Below are 21463 nucleotides of genomic sequence, written 5' to 3'. Positions count from 1 at the left end.
AAACTTCTCACAAATTAGCAACCTATGCTCCCTGTTATGAAAGCAACCTCCTACTGTCTAGTATATTAATTCTGTTCTTGTGAGGCGCTGTAGAGGTTGAATTTTCTCTGCCTGGCATGGTAACTCATTGCTTTCATGTTTTTTTAGGAATTTCAAGTTTTTGAAAGGCTTAGAGAGAGCCATGAAGGCTCCACCTCTTTCTTGGCCTTGTAACCCGTGAGCAGTTCAGCTGAGGCTAGGAGATTTGTGTATAATGATTTGGGAAAGTTGTGAGTATAAATAGTAAGGAATTTGAGATGTTTTTCCCCTCTGTAATTCAACACTCAATAGCTTCCCCTTCCACCCTGCACATAAGGTGCTGTACCAAAACCATGGAAAGAATTTGTGGAGCTTCAGATCAAGGAAGTTCATAAGCTTGCAGGCTTTTTTCTTGCTTGCTCTTTTAAAAAATCTTATAATATCATCTCCTCTGGAGAATAACATAGCCAGAGGACTTTACAAATTTTCACCAGATCCTCTTACCAGGAGCATTTGCCCCAGGGCAGAGGCAGGACAGCCCTCTGATCTCTCATGCAGTGTGGTAAGGGCAGGAGCCTGGAATAAGTGTTCAGCCTCAGCTTTTTCCTTTCTTTTTTCTCCTTTCTCTTTCTGGTAGCAGCTAGTGCTGAGAGAATGTGTTCAACCTTCTCTAAGCTCCAGCCTCAGCCTTCCTTCCCAGTCCACATCTCACAGACCTACCAGCCAAGGTACTGGGCTGCAGCACACAGAATACCAGAATCATTTAGGTTGAAAAAGACCTCTCACATCATGGAGTCCAAGCTCAAATGACCAGGGTCATCTTGGCCCCAGCTCTCTGATGAAATGTCCATCCCTGGAGTCCCAGGACAAGCCATTCCTGAGCACAGGGGTTGCCATTACGTGTGGCAGCAGTGCTTGGAGCTGGGGACACCCTGGCCTGGGTATCTCTGTAAGGACAGGTTTGCTTTTAAGTGCCCTGCAGGTTCCTTTCATCTCCATAAACATCTTTGTCTTCATTTCTCCTGTGCTTTAAACCCTGCATGTAAAATGCAATGTAAACCTCAAAACAGCCTTACTTATTCTAACAGAAATGTTCTCTCTGAGCAGTATAAATGTAAATTCTCTGTAGCCCCTGTTATTTCAGCCCAGAGATGGGTCTCATATCTGCACTTCGTCCCCAAAGCCTGACTGAGAACCCCTTGTACAGCTCTACAATTACACTGACTCGGGCACAGATGATGGACAGTCACAGCATATATTTGTGTACCTTCATTGCCAGGCATTTAGTGTATGGTTTCAGTTTTGAATCTTGACTTTATTTTGCATCATGATATTTGAGCATGCAGATTTACAAATCAGGTCCCAGCATTATTGTTTAAAGAACCCTCAATGCTTTTGGTAAAAACCTGAGTAAGTATTTGTTATATTTAGAGGCAATTCTGCTTATTGTTTCTTCATACCATAAGCTTTTCACTGACCTAGATTTTGCTATTTCATTTTCCATTTGCTGTCCCACAGTACATTTGCATGGAAAGAAAGTCTTTTGTCTTTTAGTGTTCTCTTGCACTTGCTATTTTATCCACCAGCCAAAATCACACTCACTGCCCTGTGATGGTGTGAAGAGCTTCACTGGAAGTGATTGTGTGGCTGAGGATCCTGGCTTCAAACTAGAAGTAAAAAGCTATTGCAGCTTTTAGTTTTGTAGAATCCTTGGGCTGAAGAGTGCTGGAGGACCAGCCTGCAGCAGAAGAGCATGCAAAGAGGAGTGGTTTGTGTGTTTTCCAGCAGTAGCAATTTACAGAAAGAAAAGTGGACAGAGTCAGAAACTGGCTTCCTTTCAGTCGGAGGGAATAGACCTCTCCCTGGATGTATATTACAGCTATAGCTAAAGACACAAAACAACAACTTGATTTTAATTCTGGTTTCAGTTTTAGCATGTCATTAAAGAGATACCTGTATTGACAGGAAGAGTTGTAATGCTTTTGGGGAGTTGTTATTATCGTATTACACGATTATGGTGTTTATTGCGGTGGTGCCTGAGGGCTGAATTTACAAATGCTGCGGATGGATTACATGGGTATTATGCTGCACACAGACATTTTTCTGCATGTTCATGTTGAAATCCTGTGAACTGGACAATGTAAACAAATTAACATTATCAGGGAAAACCTGTTTTTTAAGTTAACTTTCCCTGCAGTCTATACTCAGCCAAAGGACACTTGCTCTTGCTCTTACATCTCCTGCATCTCAACCATGTTCAAAAATGTTTTTACTAGCACATGTTAACCAAAACCTTATCCTTTTCAGAAAAAAAACCCAAAAAAGCAGGCATGTTTTAAAATGCATTTGATCCAACCAGCTAGTATATTTTTAAACACGACAGTGTTATGTTTAACAGTGTGTTAGCATATGTCAATTAACTTGTTTCCGCAGAGTGCTGACAGAAGTGCCCCCGTCACCGCCAGCCCTGAGGGGCCCTGGGGCTCAGTCGAGTCAGCAGAAGGGAGCCTGTGCCCACACCTCCAGCCCACTGAAACTCAGCACTGGCTCTTCTGGACAGTATTAGGGTGCTGGAAGAGGGCAGGGTAGATTTGAAGTAATTTCTCCTTCTGCGGGCTGTGATCTGCAGGTAAACCCCCATGGTCGGGGAGATGCACCAGGACTCCTCTGTCAGCACCCCAAATGATGTCTCCTGTCACACATGTGAGCTGAGATGCTCTCACTGCACACAACACCCTTCCAGACAGAATAAATAGAGACTTTTTCTCACACTGTCAGGAGATCACACTCCTTCCCTGTGCCAGATATAGATGAGATGGAGGAGAAAAGATGCACGTGCACGTGCATGTAGCCCCCAAGTCTCCCTTGTGCCAGAGGAGGTGCTGAAGATGGCTGTGCATGTCTGGGGTGCTTTCTGTGCCAAGCCATGGCCATGACGATGTAGTGTACTCCAGATCACACTGGCCAGTGCAGAGGGAACACTTTAACCCATTGTTGGAAACAGCAGAGACCTTTCTGTCCAGATACTGGCATGTGCTCCTGGATAAAGCCATGGGAATGTGGGAACTAACCAGTTGTACCCTGGCAGGACCTTCCTGTGCATCCCAGCCAGGAAGCTGTGCATGATGAGAAGTGGAGCGGGGAGCACACAGCTCAGGTGTCAGCAGCAGAGCAGGAATACACACTGCTTTCCCACAGGGATGTGGAGGTGCCTGTCCATGCATGGCAGCTGCAGAGACACTGTCAGGTGTTTGACAGGGCTCATCTGTTACTGCCCGTGCAGAGGGTGTGGGAAGGATCAATACATGGGCAGTTATGGCAGAAGAGATGTCCAGGGCCTGGATCCCCATGCCCTGCTGCTGAGGGCTGCTTGGGGTACCCATGTCCCAGCCAGACTCCATGTGCAGGAGCAACCCCCAAGCAGACACACCTGCCTCTGCTGCTGTTCCTCATCCAGGGAATTTGGGCAACCTTCATTTCTCATTTCAAGATTAGCAAGTGCATGAATGACTCCCACGTGTTCTGGGACAGTGTTAATGGGAACGGTAGAAATACCTAGAATAAGCAGTGTCCAAAAATAGGTCTCTTGTCCTGCCAAAGTCTTGCACATGTTCTTAACTTTCCTGCCCTGGGAAGCAACTCCTGGCACCCTGCAGGGCAGGAGAGTTTTTCCATTTGCTTCAGTGGGTGCGGGATTTCATTCTGCCTCACAGATCTGTGGATTTTAAAGGGACTGTCCATAAGGCACACTCGAACTCTTTGCAGGGTCGAAATATTTTATATTTTTAGCACTGACACGATGGTCATGAGGGAAAAGCACGTATTTGCCCCGCTTAAAGGGCATGGTCAGACATGCTGCTCTGCTGGGGCTGCTTGGGGTCAAGTTGTTACTGGCCCTGAACCATTTCTTGGGGTGCTGCACCTTCCTGCTACGCAGCTTGGCTGCCATAATTGGAGCCGTGGAGCTGACCTACACCAGCCGAAACATGTTGGAAGTGGGGTTTTATAAATAGACTGTGTGGACAAAGGGTGTCTGCTCCAGGGTGTTTATGGGGCTGGGAAGAGGAGCTTGGGGCGGGGGATGGAGCCTGACAGCTCCCAGTGATGCAGCACAGCCCTCTTTGCAAAACAGGGAGCGTGGTGCTGGCAGAGCCTGCGGCAAGCCCTCGGCACAGGGAAGGACGGGGAGGCCGTGACCCGGGGTGTGGGTGCTCAGCTATTTTCTCCCTGTGAGACTGGCTCCCAGGCCTTTGCTCATGCAAACCCTGACAGATCCCATCTAAATGAGTAGCTGGAAATTATGTGCTCCCTCCCTGGTCTGGGCTGGAGCTGAATCCTGCTACCAGTCTCAGGGAGAAGCTTTTGCTGCTGAATGCAATTAAAAGAACCAGGACTTGGCGCTGTGGGATCTTGCCCAGTGCTGGTAGTCAGGGTGATTGACACTGAATCCTTTGATTTCTCCAGAGGCATCATAATATTTTAAACTTATTATTAATTGCCAGTATATTAATCTCAGAATAGTATTAACAGTATTTCAAAATATAATTTTATCCTATCCAACCCGCTGGGAAAAAAAAGCAGTTTTGTATGAACTGAACAACTTTATAGACACTGTGCTTTATAACCAGATAGATTTTCCCTAGTTAGTTCCATTTCTATCTAATATTGGTGGAAGATTAAAGATACTGAATCAATGGCTGTAAAAGCTTACATTAAAAATTTGCAGTAAATGAGAAGAGGAAAATTTCATTAGAAACATAAATTGTAGCAACTGGAATGCCTGCAACTTATTTTTAGTATTCTACTGACAGTCACACTTGAAAGCCTTTTTTTTCCAAATGTTTTCTTTTCTCAGATTAAAAAAAAGGAAGAAAATGACCTCTAATATTTTGAAATATAGAACTAATTACAGTACAGAGTGATCCTGGTCCCACTGAAGTCAACTGCAGCATTCTTTATGACATTGCAGGATAGTGCCTCTATTAAGAAATAGTAAGGAAATGAGATACTTTAAAGAGAAGGGTTTAAAATGAACTGGATCTGTTGGCCTCTTTTGTAAAAATACCTTAGAGCCACTTTTATCAAGTCAAAAGGTTCATTGAAAAGAGAGAAATTAAAAGATGCTGCTCATGGAGCCTGGCAAAACATGAAGTTAGCAACAAATATCTCTCCAACCCAATTATAACATTCAAATCAAGGAGGAAAAAAATTATGAAATATAATGAAAGCTTACTTTCTACTGAAAAAGTCTACTTGGAGGTGTCCAGACCTAAGGGAATTACCAAGTCAGCATTATAGTGGAGAAAAAATGTAATGTAAATGAGAGAGAAATAATCAAATTTTTCTGGTGGAAATAAGTGCAGTTGTTTGATGTAATTTTGACACACAGCATAATTTCAGCATCAACAGTGAAGTTTAAAGAATCAGTGTGTCTTCATAAGATTTCTGTACAGAGAAGCCATTCAATGGGAAAATCTAAATCAGACTTCGGTTTGCACATTGGCCCCTCTATGAGGGAAGGACCTGCATTATTTTAGTTTCAAATAGAAAAATAGAGATGACCCTTTTTCATTAATTTCTAGGCATCTTTTCCACTCAAAAATCCAGCATGATTGTGGCATATAAATCACAAGAAATGTGATGTGTGACTGGTTTTGTTCTCACAAAAATTGAACTTTGGTTTATGTCTCTAACACCAGCTCAGCCATTTAAAACTGCACAGTTTTCCACAGTGAGCTACTCTGGACTCATGTCACTGTGCTTCTTGCAGATGCAATTTTTCAATATCACGGGGATATATCCCAAACAATTAAAACAATTAAAGCAGGCATGTCTTCAGTATTTTACTCAATCTCATAGTCTGTATGAAATATATTTGTAATTTTGTGTTCATTTCCAAATGGAGACAGATTCACACACCCTCACAGCCAAACTCAGGACAAGAACCAACAATTAAATGAAGCCTGAGATCCAGTCCAAAGCAGGCATATACTCAATTTAATTTTTAAATAGCTTAATTAATAGTTTCAGCTAAAGCAAAGAAGTGAAAATGGGTCAAACTATGTAAACATTGGTTAGAAAAATACACTGTCCAGCCAAAGCATTGTAGAAGTGCTTTTAAGAAGAATGGTCTTTAAATTTAATTTAAACATGGGTTTCCAACTTAGGTAAAAGCCCAGTTCAGACAAGGCCCGAGCCACTTTTTGTGCCACAAAGAATTACCGAGGTATGCTGAGAGTTTATTTAGTCCTTGCTCGTTGTGAGGCCGTGTTTCACCGTGCAGTCATCATCTTCTCCTGGCTCTCAGCGCGTTGTTCCCTCTCGGAGCTCACGGCGAGGGCTGCGAAACGTCCTCGGCAAATATTGACCGGGTTTTGAAACGGGCTGGGAGGCGCTGCCATTGCACGCTGGTGTTTGCCTTCTGCACACGGCCAGGTTCAAGTTCTTATCGGCTCAGGTGGGGGCTGGGGTCTCTTACATAACCCCAAGGCCAGGAGGGGGATTTTGCTCTGCAGTAGTCAAAGCAATGCTGTGTGTCTTACCTGACCAGGCACTGCTCAGCAGCCCTCACTCCATGGGAACATGCACTGGTTAACTTCTTGGTAGTTAACCAATTGGTTAGCTTCTTGGTAGCTAACCAATATTTTGCCCCTCTGGATTCCAGAGGGGCGAAATCATAAAATGCAAGCAACTTCTCTCAATCCAGAGAATGACTGTATTACAGAGAAAACTATTCTTTACTCAAAAAAAAAATCCCATTTTTTGCAAAATTTTTCTGTGATACTTAAATTTCAGTTTAAATGACCAAAGGGTGTCAGTTGAAAGGGGTAAGAGTGTTGTTTTTAAAATATATTTTTTTAATTATACAGTAGCACTTACATGACTCTATATACTTGTAGCTTGAAGTTTCTGCTATACTGAGTTCTTTGCAGGTTTGCTGATTTGCAGTTAACTTCCAGGATCCTAACTTTTTGGTTAGAATAACTGAAAGATTTCTGTTTACTTGTGGGGTTTTGTTTTTTTGGGTTTTTTTTTTCTGTTTTCTTTTTTCTTTTAACTTTAATTTGATTAAGTTAATAAAAAGAAAAAAGAAGAATAGAAAAAGATTTCAGATGATAAGTACCAAGACCGGCTCAGGTACATTGCTTTAGGAAGATGCCACTCCCATTCCCTTCATTAGCACTTCTTACTGGTATGATAAATTTGGGGGGTTGATTCTAAACTTTGGCTAACTTTTATCACATGAGAATTTCCCCCCCATTTCTTACATTTCACCTTGATTTGTGCAGAGCAGGTCATGCAGCAGAAGTTGGCAATGTCTGAAGGTGTCACTGCTCTTTGCCAGCCATCTCCTTTGGAGTGTGAAGTCAGGTTTGGGGGAGGAAGTCTGTGGTTGGTGGCTTTTTGTAGAGTACGTGGCTGGCAGATGAGACTGTTTTGGCCTTCCTGATCTGAACACTTTTGTTGCCATTGTAAAGGATGACACAATCTGTGCAGGCACCAAAATCCAGCTGGTTACCGTCTCCACCTGCAGAACATCTGCATCAGGAGGGGAACGTATCAAAGGTGCTTATAATGAAGGACAATTTTTACCGTTTATGTTCAAAAGCAAAACCACAACAGGAGACAATATCCCTTTCATGAGAATGAAGTAAACAAACATTTTGGGCTGGAGAACAGGCTGGATGAGCTGACCTACTCCAGCTTGTTTGAAAAGTTAAACGTGTCAAAGGTTCTCTGCCAGGCAAAGGGAAGATGTAGGAGAGGTTTTTATAAATGGCATTTGGGCAATTAATGTTAACCATCAATATCAGAATGGCTTAGATTACATGATTAACTAGTAAGAGTTTTGAGCTGGCTGGTAATTTTAGATTAAATAGTCAGGCAGCCAGTGACTTGAATATTGATGAATATCCGGTGTTTTATTAATATGCATTCTCTATAAATTAGAGGCTTAGTACACAAAGAAGAATCCTAATGCTCTTGCTATTTTTCATTGCCACAGGTAGAGCTGAATAATTCATAACAATTAATTTATTTCACTGATTTAGCCTTTTGGGGCGGGGGGGAGCTAGGGGGGAAGTTGAGCATGAGTAGTCTGCAGGTAATCTTTTCCATGTTTATTTACAATAAATAACTTACCAGAGACATTTGAAGATTAATTCTTAGTTGTGAGGATTTTTTTTTTTTGTATTTTAAATTGGAGAAATTTGGAGGAATATGGGCATAAGTGCAAGAAACCTGTCAGTCAGTACAAGAACCCAAATGAATTTTAAATTGTAAAAAAGCCCAACTAATTGCAAATACAACATATACAGGGTCAGGCTCATGTTGATTTGTATTGATTGGTGCAATGCTGGTTACACTGCATATTTCTGCTCTTCATTTAATTGATTCTAGTACTTCAAGACCAAGATTTCTTACAAATATTTCTGTAGGCAGAATTCATTGCCTGGATTTAGTCCCTAATTCACAGGTAAAATGCTGCCCCTTTTGCAGCCAAGGGAAATTTTACCCTTCAATCTGAAATATCCAGGATTCTACCTGCTGATGGCTGGCAACATTCCTGAAAATCCTTCTTGAAACACACCAAGCAATAACACATCCAACACGAATGACATGCTATATTTGTGCAAACTTTCAGAATATCCATATGCAGATTTTAAAATTATTTTTTTAGGCAATGGGAGATGGTGCCGTAAATACGAGATGAGATGTTGCAGCACAAAGATCATTTGCCAATCCTGCAGCTCAGGGAGGCTGCAGCCCTGTCTCACACTCATATCCTGAGCAGGTAATATCCAGAAACACACGAGGAGGAGGAGGAGGAGGCTGCATGATTACTGCCTCTCCCTTTCTCTGGTTCTTACAACACACTCACAGCAGTGAGGCTTGCATAGCACACCATAAATCATTGCCTCATTATGCTGCTTCTGGAGGTTTGTTTAGGGCACCTATTCTAGTACTGGCTGCAGAAGATTATTTGTTCTTCCCAGAAATTCCTCTCTGATTTGATTTGCACACAAGGAAAAAATCTCTGCATCTTATTTTTGAAATAATTTCTTAGTGTGCAGAACAATTTACATTACAGAGCTGCCTAAGAAAGTAATTTCAGCAATGTCTGGAGGTGGGTGATTTTGTTGAGAACGGGCAAAGGTTACAGAAGGTTTTTGTGTTTTTGTGACTTGTCATTATGAAGTGTTAATAAATGAAACAGAGGTTCCTCCTCTCCTCCTTTCTTCCTTCCTTCTTGCCTGCCTTCCTTTTTACTTTCCTTCTTTCCTTCTTTCCTTCTTTCTTTCTTGTGTACATAAAAGCTGTTGATCTCTTACCTAGCCAGATTTTGTTGAATTATTGTAAAAGAAGCCTAAGTACCTCATTAAAAAAACATTGCAAGGTCTTCATTCACTTTTCCTGTATGTCTTTATCCAGCCCTAGTTCACAACTGGTGCAGGAGGCCACCAGACTGATTGATAGATTAGGGATTTTGACACTTGGTTTTGACTTAAGGAGACAAATTTTCCAAATAAAAGGTGTGCATTAGTTAGCCTAATTTACTAGGAGCAGTATTGCTGATTTTGATACAACAGTATTTATTTAGCCTTGCACCAAGTAAATGCTGGAATAACCTAGATTGTACCTGCAATGGATTGGAACGGCCAGAGCTGAGACTTTGGAGAGCAGGTGGGTGCACTGCAACACGGCTGGGTTTTGCTGCAGTGACAATGTGATCTAGGATCTGATCCAGGCTCCTCAGAAATCAATGGAAATTCTACCCTTGACATTACTGGGCTTTGGATCCTGCTCCAATTGTACCAGGATGGAAATGAAATTACTCCAGCTTGGAGGAAGAATTTTCTGGCTTAACCGATTCAGTGTTTTGAATTGATGGGTGTGTTTGTAAAGGGGTCCTGACTTCAGGTTTGAGTGTTTTTGACATGTGCCTTGCCATGGTCCTCCCTCCTAGTCACAGCTCCCTGAAACACAATAGATTTCTGTTTTGTGACCACTCACAGACATCCCAGATGAACAACAGCATTTCATAGGTGATTGTAATGTGAAACTCAGAATCATTGTAAGCTTGCTCAAAATGTGACCTGCCTTCACACAAAAGCTCCCTAAGCTTTCTGAACCTCCCAGCAAAGCTGGATGTGTTCACAGCCATAAAGAAGCACAAAGCTAAGTGACTTTGGTGTGTTTTGAGGTTTCACTGCACATCCTTCTGCACCGTTGTATCTCAGAGTCCTGGGTACAATTCTCATTTGATCTTAAACTCTTACAAAGAGCCTAGGAATAGAAGATGTGCTGAGGTAAGGGCCAGAAAAGACTTTTTCCAACACCCACTGCAACCTGAGTTCCCCACAAACAATCAGGACTCAGCGAGAATTGTACCCAACTTTTTTTGATGGAAGTGCAGTGGTGACCTTCTAGATTGATTAAAGATGTGACATTGATTGACTTTGAAGGGAGCCACATCCACCCTTCTTCTGCCAAAAAGGCAGTGGCTGCAATGTGAAGCCTCAAGAATGGGGCATTGCTTTTCCAAGTACATGGAAGACATCCAAGGGTAACAGGATAATGCAGATAATGGGATAGGGTTTCTCCCCTCCTCTCCCTCAAATACCATATAGCTAGATTTTGGCTATCTAGCCTCATGCCTTAGAAGACTTTTCTCTTATAGCTACTTAAAAGATGAAATAGCTGAGGAAACGAGCTCTTTTTGCAGGTTATTTAGGATGTTTGGTGGTTGAGAATGTCAAAAAGGACTGGTGGTGTTGACTCTGCAGGCATCTTTAATGGTGGTGGGGGTATGGTATTGTGAGGACCAGTGTCAGTGGAAGGGATGGTGTGGTGGGGGAAAGCTTTATTCCTCAGGCCAACCCACCCCTGAGGATTGTTCACACTGTCACTTTGGGGTGTCCAGTCTGAGAGGTGCTAAAATGGTCCTATTTGCCAAAGATATAGAGCATCTTAACAATATCTGGTCTCTTTAAGGCACCTTGTGTTGGCACTGAGGAATATTGGCCTCCAAAATTACCACTTTTGAGAATCTAGGCCACTGAACCTGATATGAACTATCAGAAAGCAGAGACAAGGGAGCACTTATGTTGGAGAATGTATAGTGGCTTGAAAACTACAAATCAAAATAATTCACCCTTTTATGTGTAAATCTCCTTCTCTTTGATACACAAATTGAAAAGCTGTCTGGTTTCCTTGTAGTTTCCATAAGCAAGCAGTGTGTGACTGCACCCTCTAGAATGCTATTTAAGTGTTATTTAAAGTGCAGACCTGTTAAAGTCAAGCAAGCTGATCTGTATACTAGAACTGAGCCCACCAAACCTTACACCCAAAACCAGCAGGGAAGGGGGTCTCAAGTGCCACAGCTCCCTCGTGACGAGGGCATGGAGTGACAAACAGTGGAGCACCAAAAGATCAAAGCACTTTTTCATCTGGTGCTTTGTTGCAACAACAAAATCAGAGACAGAAAAACACCAGGTCCTGGTGCAGGTGTCTGCCCTTCCAAAGCAGCCTTTGTCAGGTTTGACACAGCCAGATCATGCAGGCAGGAGCTGCACACTGGCATCAGCAGAAACATCAGCAAATGAACCTCTGTGTGCATTTCTGAGCTGGAGAGAAAGGCTGGAGAGCCACTGCTTGAAGCCCACTGGGACATGCTGAATTTACAGGGAGTTTATTGGAAAATTTCAGTGAAAGCATGGAAGACAGTGTGATGTGTTTTGCTCATATTCCAGAGTTGTTTTCCCTGGTTGAGCACCTCAGTGCAGGTCCTGTGGAAGTCAATAGCTGTCTTGCCTTTCAGAAGGATTATGGCCCTAAATAGCTTCTTTAGGAAGTGTACTTTGCCTGGTGATAACACAAAGCAGAGGGTGGATGATTAACACCAATTAGGATTATTTACAAGAACCTAGAAAACAATAGGTCCATAAATCATTGTCTTATCAATTGCAGTTCCTCCTGAGTAATTCAGTCATCATTGGGCACACTGTGTTTGTTAAGTACAGATCACACTGATGTTAGCTGAAGTGTGTGCAAATGTTGAAGGTTCAATATGACCTAAAATAGCAGCATGTTACAAAAAAAACCTTTTTTCAACGTTTTTATGTTCTAAATTGCCAACAGTTTACCCCCAGATATATTGAGTGAATTTAAGGCAACTAACAGTAGCCTTGTTTCTCTTGGGTTATGCTTCAGCTCTGTTTACACTTGTGTCTCCCTTTGGGGTGGTTTTGCAGTAATCTCCTGGCTGTCTCCATTTGTTGGGCACTGGTCCAGCTGCAGAACAGCTTCAATGCTCACATATTGCTTCCAGAGGAGAGCCAGTGGGGAGCTCTCTCCAAAAGCAAGCCAGGGCTTGGTGGGACACTGCTCTGATCCAAGGGGCAGCCACACCACCACAAAGTCCTTCAGGGTGTCTGTCACCCTGCTTTGCAAGAGGAAGGATGTCAAACTTCCCAGAGCTCCAATACCAGCCTGGAGTGGGGCTTGTGCTTTAGGGAGGGTCATCTGCTCTATGTGGCACCCTTTTTGCTGGTGGCTGGCAGCTCTTGAACCACTACTTCTCTTTCTTCCACCAAAGCTTCTCCTGGCCCATTTTCCATTTTATTTAGTAACTGCCCAGTCTTCTGTAGCTGTTCCTCCTTGCTGCTGATCTTTTTTTACTTCTACTTTTATCACTTTTTGTGATCCCTTTTCCAATTTCCAACCTTAGTCTCCCAGAAGAGCCGGAGTGCTGATGCCTGGATGCAGAGGAGATCACACTGCTTATAGATCTGCACCATGAGGAGGCCAAAAGTTTCTGCAGCAGCAGGAGGTAAGCCAGGACTGCTGGTGGGTGTAAGGAGCAGAAAGCAAAGCCACGTGAGTTTGAGAAGAAGGCAGCAGCACCCTGAGGATGGACACTTTGGGGCAGTGTCACGGTCCTGTACAGAAAACTTGAAGAGCACTGAAAACTTCAGGTGGGAACACACCACCCAACCAGCTGCTTGTGTGGTTTGGTCCGTGAACCTTTGAGGTCTGCACACCAGAGACTGAAAACTCTTCACTTACCCTAAATTTCCTCTTTATGGACTTCTGATGTGATAGGAATGGCACAAAAAATCCAATATATCTTCTTCACCATAGTGTTTCCAGCCTCCTAACTTTCCCAGGACTACTTTCTGCTCAAATTACTGGAACTTAATTATATGAGGTTTAATTTCAGTTGCTTGGCCAGCTTTAAAAACATATATTCAAATTTGAACCACAAGGACAGAATTTTGGGAGCCTCTTTGTCCTCTCACTTTGTGTTAATTTAAATGAGGAAACTGTGCCTGTGAATCTCTGCTTTACTTCACCTATTCCAAGTCACTGTCAGCTCTGGAGACACATCCCTGACTCCCAGCAATTTAAAGGAGAGCACAAACAACTCCTTATTGTTTTTATTTATGTTTTTGAAACTGTGCAAACAGTAGAAATTTGTCTTCTGCTTATGCATTTTGTTGTAAATAAAATGTATTGAGACCAGAGATGGAGTTACACTGAGTTTACACCAGATAATGTATTGACATTTTACAAGGAAGTGTTGTATTATCCATCCATTTCACAAGTAGATCTTAAAATGTTTAATTATAACACAAAAAAAAAAAAAAAAGAAGTGGAAGGAGAATCAAGGGAGGGGCATGGAGATAGAATGCAAAAGGACATGGATGAGAAGTGGTGGAGTTGGAGGATAACAGCACCTCTCAAGGCATTATCTGAGAATTCCTGTGATTAGGACTTATCTTTCTGGCTTAATTATTTCATCATAATCTGCTGTTTACCTGATAAGTAATAAATGGCCTCCAAATTTTATTGCATTTGTTCACTTTCTTCAGATTTTGCATCAGTTTGCTCCCCTCTTAAGGTCTTATTTCTGTTAAGGAATAAAGATTTTATGGCTTTACTGGGGTTGACTTGTTCCTCTGGTATTTCAGGGTTGTTATTTAGCTAGCAAGGGTCCCACAGCAATTCCTTGAATAACCCTTCCGTCTATCACATTGGGATGATCAAGGATACATTGCAGCTGATGTCCAAACACTGTTGTGTACCTGGGGTTGGGCACCCACCTCCAACTCAGCAGATATAAAACCCTCCAAAAAGCCAACAAAAGAGGCTTTTTTTAAACACTCCAACCCGCTAGTGGATTATCTTTAATGGGTTGGCAGCATGCCCCTTCCTTCCTCTGCAGGAATGCTGGCGTGGCTCTGCACCCTGGATTTGGGTTTTTGGTGGCTTTGTTTTATTTTTGTTTTTTCTGTATTACAGCATGCAGAAGAAATAAAGTGTAAGACTGATTTGTAATAGTTCATGATGGTTTTCTTTTCTTCTTTTCTTCTTTTTTTTTTTTTTTTTTTTCCTGGGATTAACTTATTTACCTGCCAGGAGACAAATGTATTGACCAGCCCTCCTCTTTGGGGAGTGACCCTTGCCAGCATGGCCCTGCAGGAGAGGGCTCCTTGCATGGGCTGGCTGCTGCTTCTGGGAGCTCACAGAACACACCTTCAAAGGTTGAGTGTCAGCTTCTTCTGCGTGAGAGAGGAGAGGAAATGACCTTCACCCAGCTGAGCAGGGAACAACAGGAAACCCTCACGGTCCTGCCATTTCCCACCCCCAGGATCCGGAGCTCAGGGACCTTTCTGACAAACTGTCAGTGTTTTTGTCAGGGTTTAGCTGCTGCAAATATATTACCCCAGTATGCTGATGATTCATGGGGAAATGGTGTATGCTGATTTAAGTGATGGACTAGCCATTCTGTAATGGATTTGAGAATTCCCAATCAGATTGTACTTAGTTTTATCAAGCAGGAAGCTGGCAGGCTGTGTTTTAATCAACTGATAGCATCTCTTGGCAATTGGCATCCAGCTAGTGGACAGAGTACTTCTCAAAGACCAGCTCACTAAGTTACAAACAGTCACAGCCACTCAGATCTCTCAGCTTTATCTCCTATTTTTTCTGTTCAGCCTGTTTCTTTCCCAAATGAAAATTTCAGCAGGAAGTGAAGGAAGATGAAACATATCTGCTTCTCTTTCACTGCTGTTTTAGGAGGAATGGATGAGGCAGAATGCATTTGCTTCATCCCCCAGAAAGCTGTGCTGAAACAAGCTCCTAAATGTAGCATAAAATCCCAGCACCAGACAAGTTCTAGGATTTGGTCCTGACACAAGTTTTTGGAGTGCTCACATTGCGTAAGCATAGTAAATCCACAATATGGGGCCACACCAGGTAAGACATGGCCTTTTCCCCTTTGATTAGGCCATGACTCATTATTCCATGACTCATTATCTATTATGTCACCAAAGACATACCCAGTGTTCTGACCTGTACCAGCAGATATCAAGAATGGTTCCCTTCCCTGATAAAACTCATCAGTGTATTCATTACTTCAGGGAGAGACCAGCTCCTGCAAAGCATCTTCACTGCACAAACCCTCAGATGCCACAGCTACCTTAAATAATTCCCTGCTCAGGATTCATGTTTTGTCACACTTATTGAGCTGTGGAGCCATCCACACTCAAGCACAGCATCAGACCTGAGGAGCTGGTTTGTTGTGCCTGGCTCCTGTGGAGTAGTTGCTGTACTTAGCAACCCACCTCCAATATAAATATATCTGCTACTCTGAAGAGCAGGCTTTGAAAAGCACCAGAAGGGATCACTCCCCCATAAAGATTTTTTCCAACATTGCAGAGATTGTTGGGACTTTCAGAGAGAAATTCTTCTCCCAGTTAAGCATCCCAGCCAGAGGGTGAAGATTTCACCACAGGCTGAAAAAGCTCTGGTGCAACCCTCTTCAATGGCCTATGAACCCCCATTTAAAGTCCTGTGTGAGCTGCTTTTGAGCCCTGCAGACACGGAGGGAGCTGGACAGCAGCCATCCATGCAGGTGGGATTTGGGAGCCATCCCTGATGTCTTTGCACAGGGGTCCCACAGCACAGTGTGGAAAAACAGCTCTGAGAGCTGAGTGCTCAAACCACGTGGGTTTGAAACTGCTTCAACATTTGGAACCCTCAGAAGAGGCTGATGATTGAAAGGTTGTAAAACAATCATGCTCCCAAAAAGTAATAAAAATAAAGGTGAGGTGTAAGGAGCAGAGAGGAGTGATTCATCGGGAAATTGTGCTCTTGAAATTGTGTGACAAATCCAGGGTGAGGGAGGAGCTGTGTGCAAGCACTTAAGGGCCAGATCCTGGCTTGTCCAGAGGAGTTGAAGATCCAGTGAAGATTAACAATGGACCTGTAGCTGAAAGGAAAATTTTAACTTCCATCTTAGATGTTTCCTGTTGACCATTATCTGAAAATCAGAGAAATCACACTCCTGTTTTCAGTGTCATGTCCCATAAGGGTTTCGGCAGACAATGAACCCCACTACAAGAAATGAAGTTTCCAATGCCAGAACCACCAAAAGGACATGTGAAAAAGTCTTCTCTCTTTAGGGTGGAAGTATACAATTTCCACAGGGTCATTTTCTGTGTAAACATTCCTATTTGTATGTTTTACAGATTGAAACAAAAAGATATCTTCCAAACATATTCAATCAGTCAATTTTAAAGCAAGTTAATTAATGTATCTAAGCTTTATCACAGAGCATAAGTAAGTGGAAAAAATCCCCCAGCCAAATGTGAAGAGTCTAATCTTGATTTTCTCACTCTTTGAGTTCATTTATTACAATGTTTGCTCACTTCTATAAAAGCCATGCTCATGTAATAATCTAATTTCTGAGAGCATCTCCAGGGACAGGAGATCACATTACAATATCTCACATTATGTGTCATTCAGGCAGTATCTCCCAAATCATAAAACCTTTGGAAAGGGAATGACACTTGAATAGCAGATTCCTCCTCGTTTTCTTTTTCCCTTTCTGAGCATTTTTTTTCCAGCCCAATGTTCTCTTCCTTATATTGTCTGACCTCATGCACCCAGGCTGCTCATCTCCATTCTGCAGAGAAACAGGCTGTGGTGCACATCTCTCCTTGCTCTACCTGACCACCTCATCCTGTCTCACACTGCCTTTCACACAGTTTGGGATTTTCCCTTCTGTTCTGGGCTTTCATTTGTGTCACCTCACTGCCTGTGTTTTGTGCCTATGGGTTCTGTTTGTGAACTGATAAACTGGAGCAGAGAACTGGCCTTGCTGACTATAAAAAAGCCCAGGTTTCAGATCAATTATTCCCCTGGTCAGAATAATTTCATTTCTAGCCAAAACTGTCCTAACAGAGGGACAGGACCTCTCCAGCTGCCTCTGGTGCCACCTCACAGACCCATTGTCCTGCCATCTTCATTTCTTTCAGCAGCTTCAAGGATCTTGATAAAGACCTCAGGGGAGGCTTATATGATCTTAAAACATTTCATTGATCCATTCATGTCCACACATTCCAGGGCTTCCATTTTTAAGTTTCCATCTCTATTATCATGGAAACTGGCTAATTACAGTAGAAGCCTGTTAGGGACCTGCTTAAGACACCAGTATTGTGTAGCAAAACACTTGCAGCTTGCCCAGATCTCAGTGTGCAAAGCTATGGAGTCCTTGGGATGAAAATAGGTATTCTAGGATATGATTCTGCTGCTCCAGATATTATTTTATCATTCAAATCTAAGGTCACAACCTCAATCCTAGCTCATCCTGTTGACCACACAGACCATAATAAATTTTCTTTCTTATGATACATCCATTCCAAACTACTAATTGCCCATTTCTTCATGTAGAAGTTGTGCACCAAATTATCTGGTCTGATTAACACCAGGTTACTGTGCCTACTAGTGCACTTACAACACAACTTTACAATGGGAAAACAATCCTGGCCTTTTTAAACACAGAGGCAAGCAGAAAAAAAAGCACAACATCAGAATTAAACCAGTTCTGACAATTTCTCATTTCCATTTATTCAGAACAAGTCATAATTGAGACTTAAGGAAAAAAAAGAAAAGCCCTCCATGCCTTTAAGTGTAAAATCCATTTTAGTAGCAGGAAGCTGTTATATGGTTAGAGCAGTTATTTTTATTGTCTGTCTGGGTATAGTTTTTAACTGCAGGCACAGAATAAATCAATAGTGTCATAAAGCTACTCTCACCCTCTGCCCTTTCTAAAGGGACATTGTTCAGTGTCTGTGCTGGATGTGACACAGACTGTGCTTTGATGCACAGAATTATGCCTCTACTAATGTTCTGGGGGAGAGATCTGTGTGACACATATTTACCTGTATCTCTTTGTCCATATCATCTCAGACTCATCAGATTAAAAGCAAAATGAAACACAGATATACACACAAAAATGTGCAGAAGTTTTTATCAGAGGAGAGGGGATTTTTCTGGTTATTCTCTTGCAAATGATATTGTCAATTATTTGTGCATTCATAAATCCTCTCAGGTGGTGTTTTTCCAAGACTGTCTGAGAAACATGCAGTGATTCATAGGACAGTGCACACAACTTAAACCTGACCATTACCTGCTCTTTAATACAGTGAGGAAGGATGGAGCAGGATCTGACTGTATGAAGCTGGTGCTAGATAATATTGCCCAGAAAGTGTGCCTTTTTAATAGCAAGAGTAGTTAATGGCTGGAACATTTGGCTTAGGAATGTGGTGGATTGAGCATTGCTTTCAGTCTCTAAATCAAGAGTGAGTGTCTTTCTGAAGCTATGCAATAGCTTCAGCAGAAGTTATGACTTTGATGCTGAAATGAGTGGGTGCAGTTCTTCAGCTGTTTTACATAGGAAGCAAAACCAGATGACTGTGATGGTCCTTTTCAGCCTTACTAATCCATTAAATCCTGGTTTGGGGCTTTTCACACGCCAGGGTTTACAGCAGCCTCTTAGGTTTTCTGTATGGTTTCTGCAGGCAATACACGTTCCAGAGCTGGGTCTGACAAACTCCATATAAATGGGTGTCGGGAATTGACACACTTTATAATTTATATATAAATCACCGCCTCTAAATGCAGTTCCAGATCCATTTCCCCATGCAGCTAAGCTCACTTTGTCTGTTCTGTGCTGTGGGGATTTTCCTTTGCAAAGCAGATATGCATCTGAGCAGAAACACACACCATGTGCTGCTGGAGACCCCAAAAACTGCCACCCCTATCATGGACCACAGAGAAGCAAACATTTGTGGATCAAATTCTTAAGAGATTTATCAGCAGCAATTGCTGTTGTCAAGTTAATTCATCGCTCCTCTCCTTGCTTGCTCATTGCAACTTCCCCAGGTTGGCACTTCTGACAGAGGCATGAAAATTGTACTTGTGCTGCAAGTGGGAGGTGGAGACAGCAAAAATCTGTGCCCTGTCTCTGGGACTCCATGCTGAGACAGCTCTATTTTCACATCTAGTCACAAGCCAATTGGTATTACCTCAGTATTTGTTTTGAGGACGGCTCTCAAGAAATGGAATTGGAGTTTGGATTTGGTAAGATTAGAGGGAGCAAACCCTGAAATAATTCAAGGGGTTTCTGAAGGCAGCAGCACTCACATGCAGCTTGGTGCTGGACAGACAGAGACAGAGAATCTACAGGAGTCTGTACACTCCATGGTGAGCGTGGTGGGTACCACTCACCTGGGTAACCAAATGTTTTTTTGTCTTCTTTCTGCAAAATGCTTAGTGCTGGATTTTTCTGTCTGTAAATACTGATTTGGATTTCCCTTCCTTCCTTCCCCATGCTGCATTGAAAGCAAAGCCATCTCACCCAGCACCGTTTGCTGACTCCTTCCCTTCTGCTCTTCCCTGTCCCCCAGTGCGTGAGCGCAGTCACGTGCGGCCCCTTGGTTTCCCCTCAGGACACTGGCACTTGGGAAGGAGAATAACAGATGTTGGGGAAAAAACAACACCCTGTCAGGTAGAAAAAAACACTTTAGCAAAAAAACCCACCAACTCTATGAACTTCCCAGCTTCTCAAACTTCCTTATGAATAGCCAGTGGCTGCTGGAGCAGCAGCAACGGTAATAATAAATTACAGTAAATATCATCCTGTCATAAGTGACAGCAAACCAAACCCACTGCTGTTCAGAAATGAATTGGAGAAAATATTTCTTAATCTCTTTTTGTGTTATTCAGTCAGCTGTAATGATTTATAGTACTCCAAAGAAGTTGTGGTACAGAGTTGTTTCTTAATCATCCATTTCAGCACCTTGCTATTACCCACACACGTCTGTGCTCTGGTGGGGACTCTGGCACTGCTGGATGCTGCAAAGTGCTCAGCCCAGGAATAAAGGATTTGATGTAAGGGACCTCTCAGCCTTTTTCTGGGACTCTCCTGCCCATGGGGACAAATCTGCTACAAGGAGGAGCAGTGCTGAGTTAAGGGGAGCCCCATAACAGTGCCTTGAAATAAGGTTGTTTCCCCAGAGCCGTCTGGTTTGAGCCTGTTCAGTCCTAACTCATCTGAGCTCTGGTTTGAGCCTATTCAATCCTAGCTCATCCAGTTGGCAACACAATCCTAGCTCATCCTGTAAATACCCACATGCAGTGGATATGGAGGACTCTGGTGCTGGAGTGCGTCAGATGGACACCCTGCAGATGACCAAATTTGGGATCAGTGGGAAAATAAAATGGTGGGGGATAAATTGAATTGGGAGCATGGTATCAATTGCCTCTGTCTTTGTCTACTTATTTCCAAAGATTTATACGTGACAGTGTGAGGACTGCTCAGTGACACATTTTAATTTAATTAAATTTCCTGTTGGATTGATGTGTGATCAATCAATAATGTTAATGTTTTTGCAATTTAGAGATTAAAGCTTGGATGAGCGGATATTGAAATACTCTCACATCCAGCTGCCTCGGAATATCTTTTTCTGCTTCCATTCCTCAAAAAACCCATTTTGGGTGAGAATGCATCCCGAGGCTTGCCATAAACCTATACCAAAGCTGAAAGCTTCACCCCATTCTAGCAGAGGACGAGGGAGTCATTCAGGAGCAGTGTAACTTCTTGGAGAGACTTGCAGGCAGCTAAAACTTGGCCTTGTGCAAAATCTGTGTGGCTCTCTATATTTTCCCTCTGATAGGAACATAGGGAAAGAAGAATGAGTCATTGCAGGTGACAGTTCCCTTTGCTACCTGCTCCTTGTTCAGGAAGTCATCAATGCTGAGGTTGCACTGGGGGATTTGAACCTGATCACCACCAGGGCATCCATTGGCATCTGTTCTCCTTGTGCCCTTATTCCCCATGGGTCCCACTCACTCCTCTGGCCACCACATCCCCCTCCATCAATGAGCTCCCTGCTCAGCTGCTGCTTTCTAACCTGCCATGCATGGGACAGCAGGATCCTGGTCTGCAGCTGAATGTTGTACTGATTGAAGCTTCTTGCCTGTCCAAATTTCTCACAGATGAGCTAATTGTGCTCCACCCTCTCCAGGCTGTGAAGATAAAGAGATGCTGTAGCATGTCCACAGAACCTTTTTTTTCTTTTTTCACTTATGCCTT

General features: G+C 42.8%; 1 protein-coding gene across 3 annotated transcripts in view; it reads left to right on the top strand.

The window, feature by feature from the left end:
• MAF (MAF bZIP transcription factor) overlaps positions 1–21463 on the top strand; it is a 184573-nt gene that overhangs the window by 48514 nt on the left and 114596 nt on the right. For 2 of the 3 annotated variants that reach the window (XM_063168066.1, XM_063168064.1), the window contains one exon: positions 12749–14365. The exons of the other annotated variant lie outside the window; for it this stretch is intronic. In XM_063168066.1, the coding sequence (XP_063024136.1) occupies positions 12749–12773 (25 nt within the window). In that variant the 3' untranslated portion in view covers positions 12774–14365. Of the gene's footprint in view, positions 1–12748; positions 14366–21463 lie in introns of those variants that run through there. 3 annotated transcript variants of the gene reach the window in all.

This window comes from Melospiza melodia, chromosome 13 (genome assembly GCF_035770615.1).
Source record: "Melospiza melodia melodia isolate bMelMel2 chromosome 13, bMelMel2.pri, whole genome shotgun sequence".
NCBI classification, from domain to species: Eukaryota; Metazoa; Chordata; class Aves; order Passeriformes; family Passerellidae; genus Melospiza; species Melospiza melodia.
Note: the sequence above shows the minus strand (reverse complement) of the source record. Positions and strands in the feature narration are given on the sequence as shown.